Source organism: Megascapheus bottae, chromosome 17 (assembly GCF_031878675.1).
Source record: "Megascapheus bottae isolate mThoBot1 chromosome 17, mThoBot2.hap1, whole genome shotgun sequence".
NCBI classification, from domain to species: Eukaryota; Metazoa; Chordata; class Mammalia; order Rodentia; family Geomyidae; genus Megascapheus; species Megascapheus bottae.
In genome coordinates this window covers 284,298-300,519 of record NC_143525.1, presented here as the reverse complement: position 1 = coordinate 300,519, position 16,222 = coordinate 284,298, and the positions used below count along the sequence as shown (strand labels likewise).

Sequence of the window (16,222 nt, the reverse complement as noted above, 5' to 3'; positions counted from 1 at the left end):
ATAAAGTGACAGTGCCTGGCATTATGAGAGCTGAGTGAAAACACATGGCACAGAAGTGGCCAAGGGTGGGAGCCTCTCCTTCAGGGCTGGAGGACATCTAGCGCCTGCTGCAGCTCTAATGGCCTTGCTTGGATGTCCCCTCAGTGCACATTTCTTCCTGGAGATAGAAGGGTTCGAGCCCAACCCCACTGTCACCAAGACTTCTCCCCCCATCTTCTCCAAGCCCATGGACTCCAACATCCGGCAGTGGTGAGTACCAGGCCCCTTCCCAGCCCTCAGCTCCAGCAGACAACTGGTGGTGTGCCTGGGTCATTTTGTGGGGCATAGTGGGTCCTTTCTGTTCTGTTTTGTGTCAGTCCTGGGGCTCGAACTCTGGGCCTGGGCGCTGTCCCTGAGCTCTTCAGGTCAACACTAGTTGTACTACCACTTGAGCCATAATGCCACTTCCAGTTTTCTAGTGGTTAATTGGAGATAGGAATCTCATGGACTTTCATGCCCTGGGCTGGCTTTGAACTCCAATCCTCAGATCTCAGGCTCCTGAGTAGCTAGGATTACAGGCATGAGCCACCTGTACCTGGCACCATTGTCCATTTTTTTTTTTTTGCCAGTCTTGGGTTTGAGCTCAGGACCTGAGCACTGTCCTTAGACTTTCTCAAGGCTAGAGCTCTACCACTTGAGCCTCAGCACCACTTCCAGCTTTTTTTTAAATGTATGTTGTACCGAGGAATAGAACCCAGGCCTTCGTGCATGCTAGGCAAGCACTCTACCACTAGTACCACTGCCCATTTTTATGTTTGTTTCTCTCTCACCTCCTCACATCCCTTCAGCCTGTCTGGGAACTGTGATGACATGGACTCACCTCAGTCTCCTCAGGACGATGTTACAGAGACTCCATCTAATCCCAACAGTCCAAGGTCAGTCCAACTCCTCCCACCTCCCCCTGTGCCCAAGAAGAGGTGTGGGGGCACCCAGACCTCAGTACCCCAACAGGAAAGAGAAAGAAGCTAACACCCCTGAGGTGTTAGGACAAAAGTCTGGAGGCCTGGAACATATCTATGATGTGCAGATCATCTTGTAGCTAGAGTGGAATATCAAATATTATAAAAATTATAAATTATGATCCATTCATTATAAAACATTCAAACTGTAGTATAACAGAACAAGAAATTTAGCACATGACAGCTTATGTAAGTTTAACATACATGCATACAGAACAACATGCTTTTTGTAAGAGCAAGAACAACAAAAGGAGATACATCCATGCTACCCCAGGATTCTGAGAAGTGTAGAGGCAGATAGGTATATAATGGCAAAGTTCAGAGAACTCCAAGCATTAAAGGGAAGCTTCCCTTTTCCTGGTCCTGGCATCCAAGGTCATCCCTGTGGCCAGTGGGCGCACATCCTTCCCTACATGTGTGTAAACATGTTGAGAAATGTGATTAAAAAGGATACAGAGTGGGAGGGGAGTCTAGGGTGGCACAGCTCAGGACCTGTAGGCATTGCAGACTGGCCTAGGAGGTGCTAGGGAGCCAGTGCTGCCCTCTGGAGGCCAGCAGCTCTGGTGTGGAAGGGAAGGATGGGAGGTGGTACTATGGGATGTGTGTGGCAAGCTGGAAATGTGCTCTGGCCTCAGTGCAAACCTAGCCAAGGAAGAGCAGAGGCGGAAGAAGAAGCGGCTGAAGAAGTGCATCTTTACTGCCGTGTCGGAGGGCTGCGTGGAGGAGCTGGTGGACTTGCTGCTGGAGCTTCAGGAGCTTTGCAAACGGCGTCGTGGCCGTGACGTGCCTGGTTAGTGCCTGGCACAGACAGGATGCAGGTCTGGGGGGAACCCATTTGGATTCACTGGCTCCTGCCCCAGTGGTCTTGTGCCGGGGTGAGGGGGTGGGGGGGTGGGGCAGGAGACAACAGGTTTCCTGGCCTCAATGAGCAACATGTGTAGGCCATGAGGAGATAACAGGCTGAAGATGGAGATTTTAGGGAGTTGACATTGAGGAGTTGACAACAGGCAGTTTGGCATTGGGTGAGACCCTGCCCAAATGGGGAGAAGGTGCAGAGGGCAAGAGATAAGGCTGCCATGGGTCCCCTGGGGAAGAGAGAAGCCAGCTAGGGAGCACAGGGTATGGGCAGCTGTGCACCTTGATGTTGAGCCCTCTTTACTGGAGTTGGGAGGGCTGGGGGCAGCTGGCCCCTTCTTTCTGAACCTCTGTCCTGTGGCTGTGCCTGCAGACTTTCTCATGCACAAGCTGACGGCCTCAGACACAGGGAAGACCTGCCTGATGAAGGCCTTGTTAAACATCAACCCTAACACCAAGGAGATTGTGCGGATCCTGTTGGCTTTTGCTGAGGAGAATGACATCCTGGACAGGTTCATCAACGCTGAGTACACGGAGGAGGCGTATGAAGGTAGCCTATCCATGGAGAGTCTTCACAGGGTGGGGTGCAGGGCTATCGATGGCCTTGCCATACAGACACACCAAAGCTACTGAGAAGCCGGAGTGTGAGCCTGGTTTTGTCACTCAGGAGGCATTTCTTTTGTACTTCTACAAATAATCATGCTAGATGTGGTTTTTGGCATGGAGGTACAAAGGCAAATAAGTCAGATTAAGGATATTGCTCTGATTTTAGACAAACAATACTATGAAAACAAAAGATAATGTGAGCTGGCACGTGTAGCTCATACTTATAATCCTAGCTATTCAGGAGACTGAGATCACAGTTCAAAGTTGGTCCAGGCAAAGAAGTGAGATTCTTATTTCTAATTAAGCACCAAAAAGCTGGAAATGGTTCAAGTAGGAGAGTACAAGCTTTGAATGAAAAATCTAAGTGAGAGTACCCAGGCCCTGAGTGTAAGTCCTAGTACTGGAACAGTAATAAATGAACACACAAACAGAAAAAGGTAAAGTGACAGGATGGACAGAATGAGTGGATAGAGAGATGTCTTTGACGCAAACCCTGCAAGGAGAGAAGGATTGAGAAGGATCCAGAGTTAGGCTGGGGCAAGAACCCTGAGACAGGAATGAGAGTATCATATTTAAACTCTGGAAAGAGGCCTGGAGACAAAGCAATCATTAGTGTCATTACCATTAACATTATTAACTATCCTATTTGGGTCTTAGTTGTCTGGTTTTTCTCATAGGTAGGCAAAAAAAGAAAAAAATAATGGGGATAATATTTCCCTGTCTGTGAATTAGTAAGCTGTGTTCATATTTGACTTGGGGACAGTAAATAACCCTTTATGGCACAATAAATGGCCTATGATTCGCCATCTTGGGATCTTTCAAACTCAACCTTTCTCATGGAGAAACTGATTTTGTTACTGTTTAAACTGTAATATGTATATATATATGCATATGCATGTAGAAGGTAAGGAGACAGGTGCTGTGATCTGCTCACATCAAGGCTTGAAGCCAGTTCATGCTGGAAAGTTCTTGAGATTCTTAACTCCAGTGAACCAAAATGATGAAGTGGAGATGTACTCAAGTGGTAGAGCATTGGCTTTGAAAAGCTAAGCGAGTTCAGGCCCGGAGTTCAAGCCCCAATACTAGTGTGCACGGAGTGGCCTCACACACATACACAGAGGCAAGGATTGTGAAGTTATAGAGAAGAGGAGGGGGGAGGGGAGAGGAGGGGAAGGGAGAGGAGAAGGGAGGGGAGGGGAGGGGAAGGGAGGGGAGGGGAGGGGAAGGCAGGGGAGGGGAGGGGAGAGGAAGGGAGGAGAGGAGAGGGGAGGAGAGGAAAGGAGAGGGGAGGAGAGGAGAGGAGAGGAGAGGGGAGGAGAGGGGAGGAGAGGAGAGGGGATTCAGGAAATCTTGAGCTGAACTCTACACTGGGATTCCATCCATGCAGACACAAGAAAGAAACTGCAGAGGGGAGGCTCAGACCTGTGCCCCGGGCTTTCCCACCCCCATCCCTTTCCCTCGTCCAGGCTGCAGGGACCGCAGGTCTCACCCCGGGGACTAAGTGTGAAAGTGATTCGTGCCTCTGTTGAGGCCCGGGGTCTTACTTCGCCCCTGCCTCTTGCCTGCCTGCGATGCAGGGGTGCTGTCCATCTCTTCTCCCTCCTCTGCCCCCTCCGCTCACTCCGGACTCTCTTCCTCCCTCCCCTTCCGTCTTGAGGAGCCGCGTCGCCGCCTTCTGCCCCAGGCCCCCCGTGGCTCCTGGGCTCCCCAGGGCTCAGGCTCGGCGCGGGGTTCCTCCACCCGTCCTGTGCGCCCCGTCACCCCAGGCCTGTCGCACCCTCCCCTCCACCCTCCTGTCCTCGCCATCTTCCCCGCTCTCCCCGTCCGCCCACCCCGCCCCGACCTCCCCGGACGGCCCGTCCGCCCATCCCGCCCCCCCTCCGCAGGGCAGACGGCGCTGAACATCGCCATCGAGCGGCGGCAGCGGGACGTGGCGGCGGCGCTCATCGCTGCGGGCGCCGACGTGAACGCGCACGCCAAGGGCGCCTTCTTCAACCCCCGGCACCAGCACGAGGGCTTCTACTTCGGTGGGTGCGGGGCGCCGGCGACCAGGCCGGGTCCCGGGGCCCCGACGCCGTCCACGGGAGCCTGCCACGCGTTCCAGCCCAGCTCCTCCCGGCATGGCTCCCCGGCCTGGACCAAGATCGGGGCCCGTCCTCAGGGCCCTGCCGCCAGAACGCAGGGAGGGGAGGGGGAGGGGAAGGAGAGGGGAGAGGGAGGGGGAGGGGAGGGAGGAGGGGAGGGGAGGGAGGAGGGAAGAGGAGGAGGACAGGTGGAGGGGAAGGGGGAGCGGAGGGGGAAGGGAGGGGAGGGGAGAGGGAGGGGGGAGGGAGGAGGGGAGGGGAGGGGGGAGGGGGAGAGAGAACCGCAGCCAACAGTACTGCTGAAAATAAGTAGGAATGGAGGGGTTGTCCTGGGTCCGGGAAGACCCTGCTCCCGGCCCATGGAAAGAAAGATGTCACCTCCCTTCCCCAGGGGAGACGCCCCTGGCCTTGGCAGCATGCACCAACCAGCCAGAGATCGTGCAGTTGCTGATGGAGAACCAGCACACCGACATCGCCTCCCAGGATTCGCGAGGGAACAACATCTTGCATGCACTAGTAACTGTGGCCGAGGACTTCAAGACCCAAAATGACTTCGTGAAACGCATGTACGACACGATTCTGCTGAAGAGTGCCAACTGGGAACTGGAGACAACACGTAACCACGATGGCCTCACACCACTGCAGCTGGCTGCTAAGATGGGCAAGGCCGAGGTGGGTTCCTGGGGGCGCTGTGAGCAGGTGAGGGAGGCACAGCTAGTACACAGCCAAGCCTGGGGCCTTTCGAAGGACCCTGTGTATCTCAGCCGCAAAACTTGGGACAGACCTAGTCTGGAGTCTGGATGCAGTGGTGCAGGGGTGTGATGGGGGCTCCGAGGGACCATGACGTGCAGCAGATGGGCACACCACATCACGGACTCCAGTCCTGTACTCCTCAATCTCATCTCTGGCCCCAGGACTTACCGGAGAGAGCTAGACTAGGACATACTTAGGGCTGAGGTGGTACCACATCTTGTAGCTTCCTGGCTGATTATGTCTGTGTGTTGAGGTACCAAGAAGGGGCTGAATATCTGACCCTCAGGCCTTCAACCCCTCATGGCTATGATTCATGGGACAACTGTTCCTTCATTATGGACAGACTCCAGCCTGTTGACTGGGGTAAGGTGCTGAGTCTCATCCCCAGAAGAGAGTCTGGCCACATGTGGCTCTCCTGCTTTGAGTGATGTGGCAGAGGAACTAAAAAAATGAGGCCTGGTGAAGACTCAGGCTGGCTGGGTTTAGATCTGTCCTTGGCTGGAGTCATGGTTTGGTCTAGCATCAAGGGTTCTTCCCAGGGACACATCCTGAGGTAGTGGACTGTTCCTCAGTCTTCGGGGGTTGGGTGAGAGCTGTGGCTTCTGGAAAGCTGCAGAAGAACCCTGGGTAGGCAGCAGCTATTAGACCATTGCAGCTGTGTACCCATTTCCCAGGCAGCCAATCAGAGAGCCTTGGGTCTGTTTCAATGGCCAGGGCTGGAGCTTACAAAGGACTTTTTTTTTCTGCTTTGTCGGGGAAGGAGTAGATGGAGAATGGCTTCAACATTAATGGAATTGTGTGCTTGCCTCCCCTTCACTTTACTGCCCTAGGGTCACAGTGTGCTGGGGCTCTGAGGAGTCAAATGATAGTTGCAGATGGATTTTCTTCTATGGGCCCTATCCCTGCATGTTACTGTGCTCTCCCTGTCCTCCCAGCTCAGGGAGAATGTGCCCTCTATAGAAAGTGACCAAAAGAAAGTGCCCTTATTCTCTAGAGGATGGGGAGGCATGCATGCCTTTCTTGTTACTCTTTCTCCCCAACCCCTTGTACCAGTGCTTAGATTTGAACTCAAACTTTCACTTTCACTTGGCTTCTCTCAAGGCTGGTGTTCTACTACTGGAGCCAAACCTCTGCTTCTAGCTATTTTATTAATTGGGTGTAAGAATCTCATAGAGGGCCGGGAGTTTGGCCTAGTGGGAGAGTGCTTGCCTAGCATGCATGAAGACCCAGGTTCGATTCCTAGATACCACATACATAGAACAAGCCAGAAGTGGTGCTGTGGCTCAAGTAGTAGAGCTCTAGCCGTGACAAAGCCCAAGGACAGTGCTCAGGCCCCGAGTTCAAGCCTCAGGACTGGTTCAAAAAAAATCTCATGGATTTTTCTATCTGAGCTGGCATTGGACCACTTTCTGTAGATCTCAGCCTCCTGAGTAGCTCAGATTGCAGGTGTGAGACACTGATGCGCTCATATCATCTCTCCTTTATCCAATGTCCTTGGATGTTCAAGGTGGCTACTTTGCTGGGAGTGGAAAACACAGTGAGGCTTAACACTGAGCTTGTCCTGGGGCTTATGATGGAGAGGACTATTCTATCCTGGGACTGCTAAGGCAGGCATTTTATGGGGATACTACCAGACTGTGTGAAATCTAGCTCTGATGCTCCTCCCTTCTGTTTTAGATTTAGGCTCTAGGATATCCCAGTTTCCAATTTCAGGTAATTCAGGGCTTGGCCTTCAGGAAGTAGTGGGCTAGACAGCAGTAGCCCTCTATCCAGCTGGCATACTAGAGCCACCTAGATGACTATAAAAAACATAATGTTAAACTAGGAATGTTGGTGGCTCAGGCCTGTAAGCCTAGCTATGCAGGAAGCTGAGATCTGAGAATCTCAGCCTAAGGAGAAAAGTCTGAGAGACTCTTATTTTCAATCAAGCACCAAAAAGCTAGAAAGAGTTGTGGTCCAAGTGATAAAACATTAGCGATGGGCTTAAAAGCTCATGGACAGCTCCCAGGTCCTGAGTACAAACATCAGGACTCTCTCTCACGTACTTCTCTCAAAAGATCCGATTTAAAATTAAAATTAAAAAATTAAAAAGAATCCCTATTGAGCCTATGCCACAGAATTTGAGGATTTCTGATCTGTAAGAACGGGTCCCACAGGCATTAAGGGCCAGTACCCTGCATCACCCTGTGACCAGAGTCAGCCAGATGGACTTTGACTCAAGATAGAGTGAAGAAGCTAGAAAGCTAGCCGTTTTGCAAGTCAAGTCAATGAAAATAGTCCCTAAAAGTTGTAAGTTCCTCGATTTCTTGTGGTATTGGAGCCACGTAGATGTAGTTTTAGAAAGTGGCTGTGAGGTTGTCTGCAGTATGGGGTCTTCCCATCTTTGGTCCCTGGTTACATGGATAGAGCTGTGGTCTCTACACCCATTCCAGACAGAGATAAAGCCCAGGCCAGGAGTGTGTTGCCAGGCAAAGGCTGGATTCAAACTACCCTTGGTGGGAGCGTCTTCCTTGGCTCAGCTGCTTCACTGGCTTAGCTCTGATTGATTTTTCTCTTTCTCCCCAGATTCTGAAGTACATCCTCAGTCGTGAGATCAAGGAGAAGCCACTCCGCAGCCTGTCCAGGAAGTTCACGGACTGGGCGTATGGTCCCGTGTCATCTTCCCTCTATGACCTCACCAATGTGGACACTACAACAGACAACTCCGTTCTGGAAATCATTGTCTACAACACAAATATTGATGTGGGTCTCCTAGGCCGGCTGGGTGGAGGGGTAGACCAAGGGCTGGTTCTAGGTTAGGGTCAGAGGGCACTGGGAGGGACCATGTTGCAGTTCTGTGGTCCATTGTCTTAGTAGTGGAGTTGGGTACACATAGGACAAGGCCAGGGAAGATTCTGTGCTTAATTCTTTCTGGCAAACCTTGGACTGTGGACCTGAGTGGTAGAGATCTCTAGATCTCAGAATCTTAGGAAGTTTGAGCATTAATCCTCTCTGTCTTATTTTTCCCCTATCTTCTGAAAGTTTATGTCGCCTGGTTTGGAATCCTTTTTTTTTTTTTTCTTGGCCAGTCCTGGGGGTTGAAGTCAGCGCAGGACACTGCCCTTGAGCTTTCCTCAAGGCTATTGCTCTACCACTTGAGCCACAGCACCACTTCTGGCCTTTCTCTGTGTATGTGGTACCGAGGAATCGAATGTGGCTTTGTGCATGCTAGGCCAGCACTCTACCACTAGGCCATGCTGCTGGCTCCTGGAATCTTTTTCCCCCCTCCTCTAAGCCTGGCTTCGAAAGAGGGGCAGAGAATGCAGAACTGGAAAAATTCTAGAGGCCTTTCTGGAGGAGGCAGGACTGGGGATACTTGAGGAAGCTGGAGAGGCAGAGGATTGTCTCCAAGAACATCTCAGCTGTCAGAACAAGTGAGGCAGCAGACTGATCCTCTGTCTTCCGTCTGTACCACGGAGCCTGCTTTCCAGAGCTGCTTTGTCTAGGCTCTCCCTGAATCCTCACAGTAGCCTATTTGGTAAGGCAGAGATTGTTTTGTAGGTGAAAAGGCTCAGACAGGGCCAGAGGCTGCCCTAAAAGCTCACAGTGAAGGTGGTGGGCTAACCAAAGCCTGATCCCCTTTCTAGTCTCCCCTCACTGTGATGTGTCAGACTCCCCCCTCCAGCATTTCCAGTCAAACCAGTCTCTGGGGCATAATGACTAGAACCTTCTGCCCTAGGCTCTTTGCTGGCCCTTTGAAAGTGGTCCTTCATTACCTTCCTCATCTTCATGGTGACTGGTGCCATTCCATCCCCAGAACCGGCATGAGATGTTGACTCTGGAGCCTCTGCACACACTGCTGCACATGAAGTGGAAGAAGTTTGCCAAGTACATGTTCTTCCTGTCCTTCTGCTTCTACTTCTTCTACAACATCACCCTGACGCTTGTTTCCTACTACCGTCCTCGGGAAGAGGAGGCACGTGGGGCTTGGTGGGATGGGACCATTAGGAACGGAGAAGCTAGGAGCTGCCCCTAGTTAGGAGGGGGGAGAAACTGAGGCCTAGGGAATTCAGTCAAGGACCTTGCATGGGGTTATCCAAGGGTCATTTTTCAAGGTTACTAGAGAACAGAATCTGTCCTTGGAGCTTGGTGGCGGGGTGGGGCGGGCTGAGTTCTGAGTATGCAGCCCTGGCTGGGTCATGTTAGGTGACTGTTAGGGAATTGGGTACTTCAGGCCCTTTCTAACCTTTCTATTTGAGTCTAAAATGGATTGAAAAGGAAGGAGGTTATTTGGCCAAGTTTCCCCACCCACCTCAGATTCCCACCTATCATTAGGCATAGCTTTACTGAGCTGTGTTCGAGGTCCTGCTGCAGATCTGGGGATGGGTGGGGTCCCGGGAAGGGGCTGCCTCCCTGGAGAGCTGGGATTCCTGCTCCTGCTGAGATTGGGCAGTCAGAGGCAGGGGGCTGTGATTTCTTTCTCTGTCCTATACAGAGATGAGATTTCTTGTTGGCTTCTGACCTAGCTTGAAGATCTGACATCCCTTCAGAGCTGCCCTTTCTTTTTATCTTCCTCACCTTCACTACCTTCCTTTCTTCTTCCCCAGGCCCTCCCACATCCCCTGGCCCTGACAGACAAGATGGGGTGGCTGCAGCTGTTAGGGAGGATGTTCGTGCTCATCTGGGCCACGTGTATCTCTGTGAAAGAGGTGAGTAGGCTGCTAAACCATTCTAGACTGTCCTGTGAGGCCGGCTGGTAACTCCAGGCCCGGCTTTTATCTTTCTCTGCTCTGCCATGAGTGCTGAGGGCTTCGGGATCCTTGCTAAGCTTTAGATTCTTAAGTTACAATATAGGAATAAATGAAGTAGGCCTATTTTTTTTTTTTTTGGGTGGGTCATAGGGCTTGAAACCTGGGCCTGGGTGCTGCCTCTGAACTATTCAGCTCAAGGCTACCACCCTACTCCTTGAGCCACAGCACCACTTCCAGTCTCCCAGATGTTAGTGCCTGGGCTGGCTTTGAACTGCAATCCTCAGCTTTCAACCTCCTGAGCAGCTAGGATTACAGGAGTGAGCTACTGCACCTGGCTAAGTGGGCCTATTTTTAACCAACTGCATCTATTTTACTATTCACCATTTATCAATTGTTCCAGGTACTTGCTGCCATCTCTCCTCTCTCCATTTCATCACCTACCCTCTGTCACCAACCTATTCATTCATCCATTCAGATAGCCTTACCTACCATCCTTCTACTATTTATCCAACCACCTTTCTATCTGTCCATCCTTCCATCCATCTACCCACCCACCTGAACACAAGTACAGAGACTGGAGAGGTAGGCCATTTAGGGTATGGTAGGTAGTTATGTGGCTTTGCAAGTCAGGGGCTGGGGACTAGGGCTGAAGTGTTAGATAAGACAATTTATAGGAGCATCCACCTTCACCATATCCTCCTTATCCCTAACCTGGCTCTGGCTGAATATTTGCGCATCTCTTTCCTCCCTCCCCCCACCCAAAGCTCAATTAGTCCCCTTCCTGCTCACCTCCTCCGTCACAGGTCAGGAGAAGGGTGACAATTTTCATTCCTTCCTGGCCTTAGGGTATTGCCATTTTCCTGCTGAGACCTTCGGATCTGCAGTCTATTCTGTCGGATGCCTGGTTTCACTTTGTCTTGTAAGTAGATTGCTTTCTTGGTTACCATTTCACAGTCAGAGCTGAAGTCCCCTAGAACAGCATCCTACTATGTTACCATGAACAGACATTCTTCTATGGCCTCTGACAGGAACTCCCCAATTCCTTCCAGTAAGAGAGGCACACAGATGCCAGTAGAGAGGTTCAGAAACCCATGGGACAGCCATGCTGTCATAAAGTTCCACCTGTTGACCTTTTCCCAGGGTAGCTATCTGGGGCTTTGATGTAGCCACTTGGGACCTTTGCAGATGGGGACAGGAAGGTACCTGAAGAAGCAGTCCCATGTGTGGACACCTCAGAAGTTTCCAGAGCAGGGAAGCTACTCACTCACAGCACGTAGTGTTGCAGGACTGTTGAAGGCCCAGCCTTTGGGCATCTTTATCCCCAGATAGTATAGGTTCACAGGGACCTGGCTAGAAAGCTCTGCTGCTTGGAGGCCTCTCCAAATGAGTCCCTGCAGAGCTGACATCAAAGCTCCTGTGACTCTGCCTCTAAATTGCCAAAGGCTAACTTGGCTTGATTATGCTGTAAAGGGGAGTCTGAAGGTGTGGGTACTGAGTATAGTCTTGCTTCTGAGTATTTAGGAGATCAGACCAAGAATTTTAGTTGGATGTTTCCAAATACCTAGGAATTTTATTGTGTTCCTACTTTCCAGCAGCTTGAAGGAAGCTTTTTATCCTTGTGGGAAGGTAGGAGGGACACTTGATTATTCTTGGTAAGTGGATAGGCCAGATTTGACACTGCCCCATGACGTAAGCCTATGCACATCTCTCATCAATGGGGAAGTATAATGGTTCCAGAGAAAAACCCACCCATATAACCACTGGTTTTACTTCTGTCCTTCTCATTTTTTTTCTTTTGCTTTTTGTTAGTGTGGAGGAAAGTAGAGACACCTTTTCTTCTTTCAGTCTTAATGCAGCTGATCAAGCAGCAGTTTGCTCTTCACAGACCCGTAAAACAAGCTTGCTTGTGGCCTAATTTTGATCAGATATTTTGTAATTGTGGAAGCTTCTTGCTGTTATAGGCAAAGGAGTGTGAATACATGTTCAGTGTTTAGGAGCTGTGTCAACATCATGTTACTGTTGCCAAACACGTGAGAAAATCAACTTAAAGGAGAAAAGATTTGGGGGGGGTGTGGTGAGGCAGAACATCATGGTGGAAGGCTATAGTGGAGTACAGTTGCTCACCATGTGGGGGGGGAAGAGAGAGAGAGACAGAGAAAGAGGGGGGGAGAGAATAGGTTTGTCTTTTGTGTTTGTTTCATCCAGCCCTGAGCCTATTTGGATGGATGGTAGTGTTGACATTCAGGGCGGGACTTTCCCTTCAGTTCCTGTTCCATATGTAAACTGTCTTGGGAAATGTCTTTACAGACACATCCAGAAGTGTGTTTTACTGATCACTTTTAAATCCAATCAAGTTGATAATCAAGATTAATCACCACAGAAATAAATTTTATTATTTTTTATTATCTTTAAGTAGTTGTCCACAAGAGTTGCCATTCAACAAAGCAGTTTATGGGTACAATGCATCTTGTGGACATCATCCCTTTTAATATTCTTACCCATACCTCCCAACTCATCCCTTCCCTCACTTTTCTTAACTTTGTAGGATATACTTTAAATCTTGACTCCCCTTCTCTTCATGTGTCTCCCATTTTAATATTGCATGTTTGCTACAAAACACAGCATTGCAGTAGCCAGAAATGGTAGTACTCAGCTGTAACTCAGCTCTTAGGAAGCTGAGATAGAAGGATCCTGAATCTAAGGCTAGCCAGGTCTATATAATGAATTTAAGGCCAAGCTGGGCTACACAGTGAGATGTAGTTGTCTGTCTGTCTATCTCTCCATCTAGGTATCTATCTAGTATCTATCTAGATACTAGATAGATATCTATCTATCTATCATTTCTCAGTGATGTGGGAAATATATATTTCCTGTATATATTTCATATAAATAAAAATAAATATAATAAGCAACATTAGTATTAATATCATTAATATTGTGACATTAATATCAACACTTGACAATCATACCAACAATTAATTGAATGTTAATATAAACCAAATAATAATTATATCAACTAGTGTATTAACAATGCTTCATTAGTATTTATTAATATTATTACAATATGAAAATATATTTACTATATATATATATATATTCCTTTTTGGTGGTTACTGGTATTTGAACATGCGCTTGTCAGGCAGATGCTGTACCACCTGAGTCATTTCTCCAGCTCTTTTTGCTGGTATTTATTTTGTTTTTTTTAAAATTCATGATCATATTTTTAAAAATTCATGTTTATTTCTTTTTTTAATGTATCTTCTTTTTTTTAAATTTTTTATTGTAATTAGTAAAAGGGTTACATGATATTTGCCAGATAGAAGGTGCATTAATTCACATACATTGATACCCTTTCACATGTCTTGGTACCCATTACCCTACCCCCGCCCCCCCCCACCCGTCTTGGTTTTCCCCCCTTCCCTATCAAATTTCAAATAACCAAGTACAACTAAATTCAATATATCAGATAACAAAGTGAGATACTGTAACAATATGAGATGACCAAGTGACAGCAAAGGAGATGAGAGACAACATAGTGCATTAAGGACAACAATCGTTCGTTATATGGCTTTTGTTTCAATGTCCTGGAGATCCTTTCAATTAGCTTCATTCTATATGGCCTTATGTATCAGGATTTTGCTCTATTACAGATCTCTGCTAATAGAGTCCAAGGTTTCTACTGATTATGACAAATGAGGGAAACAATTGAGCCTAAGTTCCTTTGAGTCTGGCTTACTTCACTAAATATGATTTTTTCTAAGTCTTTCCATTTCCTAACAAATGGGGCGATGTCATTCTTTCTGACAGCAGCATAGAATTCCATTGTGTACAAATACCACAACTTGTTGATCCACTCATCCACTGAGGGACATCTAGGTTGGTTCCATATCTTTGCTATGGTGAATAGTGCTGCAATGAACATTGTTGTGCTAGTGGATTTAGTATGCCCTTGTTTCTGGATGATTGGGTAAATGCCAAGTAGTGAAATTGCTGGGTCATAGGGGAGTTGTATGTTTAGCCTTTTAAGGCACTGCCACACTGCTTTCCATAGTGGTTGAACGAGTTTGCACTCCCACCAACAGTGTAGTAGTGATCCCTCCTGGCCACATCCCCTCCAACATCTGTTGTTATTAGATTTCTTGATCCTGGCCATTCTAACTGGAGTGAGGTGGAATCTTAGAGTTGTTTTGATTTGCATTTCTTTTATGACCAGAGATGTTGATCATTTCTTCATGTGTCTATAGGCCATTTTTGTTTCTTCTTCAGAGAAGACTCTCTTTAAGTCTTTGGCCCATTTTTTAATGGGATGGTTGTTACTTTGGAGGTTAGTTTTGGAGTGATTCAATTTTTTGAGTTGTTGATATATTTTAGATATGAGCCCTTTGTCCGTTGTTTGGTTGGTGAAGATCTTTTCCCACTCTGTAGGCTTCCTATTTAATTTACTAGCTATGTCCTTTGCCATACAAAAGCTCTGCAGTTTAATGCAGTCCCACTTATCCAGCCTTTCTCTGATTTGTTGTGATTCTTGGTCCTTATTAAGAAAGTTTCGTCCTGTGCCCAGGAGGCCTAATGTATCTCCTATTCCTTCCTGTAAAGTTCTCAGTATTTATTTATTAATATTAAGTATTTATTAACATTATTAATTAATTACTATTACTATTACTATTAATTAATATTAATATTAAGTATTTATTGATATTATTACAATATGAAAATATATTTACTATATATATATTCCTTTTTGGTGGTTACTGGTATTTGAACATGCGCTTGTCAGGCAGATGCTGTACCACCTGAGTCATTTCTCCAGCTCTTTTTGCTGGTATTTATTTTGGATAAGGCCTTGCTTTTTCCTCAGTTCACCCTGGACTATAATCCTTCTATTTGATTTCATAGATAGCTGGGAGGACAGATGTGATCCGCTGTGCCCAGCTCCACAGACCATTTGTAAGTGCTAAAGTCTGTGAATGCAACCAGCCAGCAGGATGCCTTTATTTTATTTATTTTATTTTTTATTTTTGCCCAGTCCCGGGGCTCAGGAGGCCTGGGCACTGTCCTTGAGCTTTCTCAAGGCTAGCGCTCTACCACTTGAGCCACAGCACCACTTCTATCATCAGTCACCAGACGGCTCAAGGGGGTTAAGGTTTGGGGATTCAAATACCTGTGCCTTGCTGCTGAAAAGTAAGTAAGGCCCTTGTCTCCTGTGTCTCCTGAACAGTTTTGTCCAAGCTGTGCTTGTGATACTCTCTGTCTTCTTGTACTTGTTTGCCTACAAAGAGTACCTTGCCTGCCTCGTTCTGGCCATGGCCCTTGGCTGGGCGAACATGCTCTACTACACACGTGGCTTCCAGTCCATGGGCATGTACAGCGTGATGATCCAGAAGGTGTGTTGCTCACTGTGCTGCTGGGCGGGCTTTCACAGGATGCCAATTTTTCAGAGGGGAAAAGGGAAATAGCAAGAGGTTGTTCTCTTTCCTAAATGTCACATTCTCCTTTTGGCTTTGGCTCTAGACCTTCAAATACCTGGGCTCTTTAGGAATTGAGAAGAGGCATGCTTTGTATGAGAGCATTTCCAAACAGTTGTTTGAAAATGTTCTTATCCCTGGACAGCTGAAAAAAATTTAATCATTTCCCTCTGGAGATACATTATGTGTATATATTATGCATATATGAGCGTAAAGATGTCTGTATACAGACTATATGTGTGTGTTTGTATGCATACATTATTATAAATTTTACTATTTAAAGAGTGTGCAACACACAACTTACAAATTATGCAATATACATAGCTAGTTGAGCCTCCAAGAATAATTTGCATTCCTTTTATTTGCATTCTTCTGTCTGTTCTCAACCTATAGTCATAATTGACAAATGGTTATTGTTGCCTTCTAACATGAGTGTTGGTTGATATTTTATTTATAAGCAAGAAGTAAAAGTGAAACAATGAAGGCTTATTTTTAAACTTCATTGTTGTCAACAATGTGAGCAATTTCTTTGCTGAATTGGATAACTGTTTGGAAAGACTGGAAGAATCTCATTAATATTTATGTGCTATTCACAATGGAATGTCTGTAGACAGCAGGAAATATTTTTAAATTTAATTTGCCTTTGTATTTTTTTCATTACTGCTTTAAATTACTGCTTTAAATCTGGGTGCTGGTGGCTTACTCCTGTAGAATCTTAGCTATTCAGGGGC

The 16,222-nt window shown here is 47.5% G+C and overlaps 1 protein-coding gene across 1 annotated transcript in view; it reads left to right on the top strand.

Moving 5' to 3' along the window:
• Window positions 1-16,222, top strand: part of Trpv3 (transient receptor potential cation channel subfamily V member 3) — a 35,231-nt gene that overhangs the window by 9,693 nt on the left and 9,316 nt on the right. Inside the window, exons 3-13 of the mRNA XM_090349319.1 lie at window positions 145-249; window positions 828-914; window positions 1,634-1,788; window positions 2,227-2,403; window positions 4,346-4,486; window positions 4,935-5,215; window positions 7,862-8,038; window positions 9,093-9,251; window positions 9,883-9,984; window positions 10,872-10,945; window positions 15,245-15,410. Coding sequence (XP_090205445.1) covers window positions 145-249; window positions 828-914; window positions 1,634-1,788; window positions 2,227-2,403; window positions 4,346-4,486; window positions 4,935-5,215; window positions 7,862-8,038; window positions 9,093-9,251; window positions 9,883-9,984; window positions 10,872-10,945; window positions 15,245-15,410 — 1,624 coding nt within the window. The remainder of the gene's footprint in view (window positions 1-144; window positions 250-827; window positions 915-1,633; window positions 1,789-2,226; window positions 2,404-4,345; window positions 4,487-4,934; window positions 5,216-7,861; window positions 8,039-9,092; window positions 9,252-9,882; window positions 9,985-10,871; window positions 10,946-15,244; window positions 15,411-16,222) is intronic.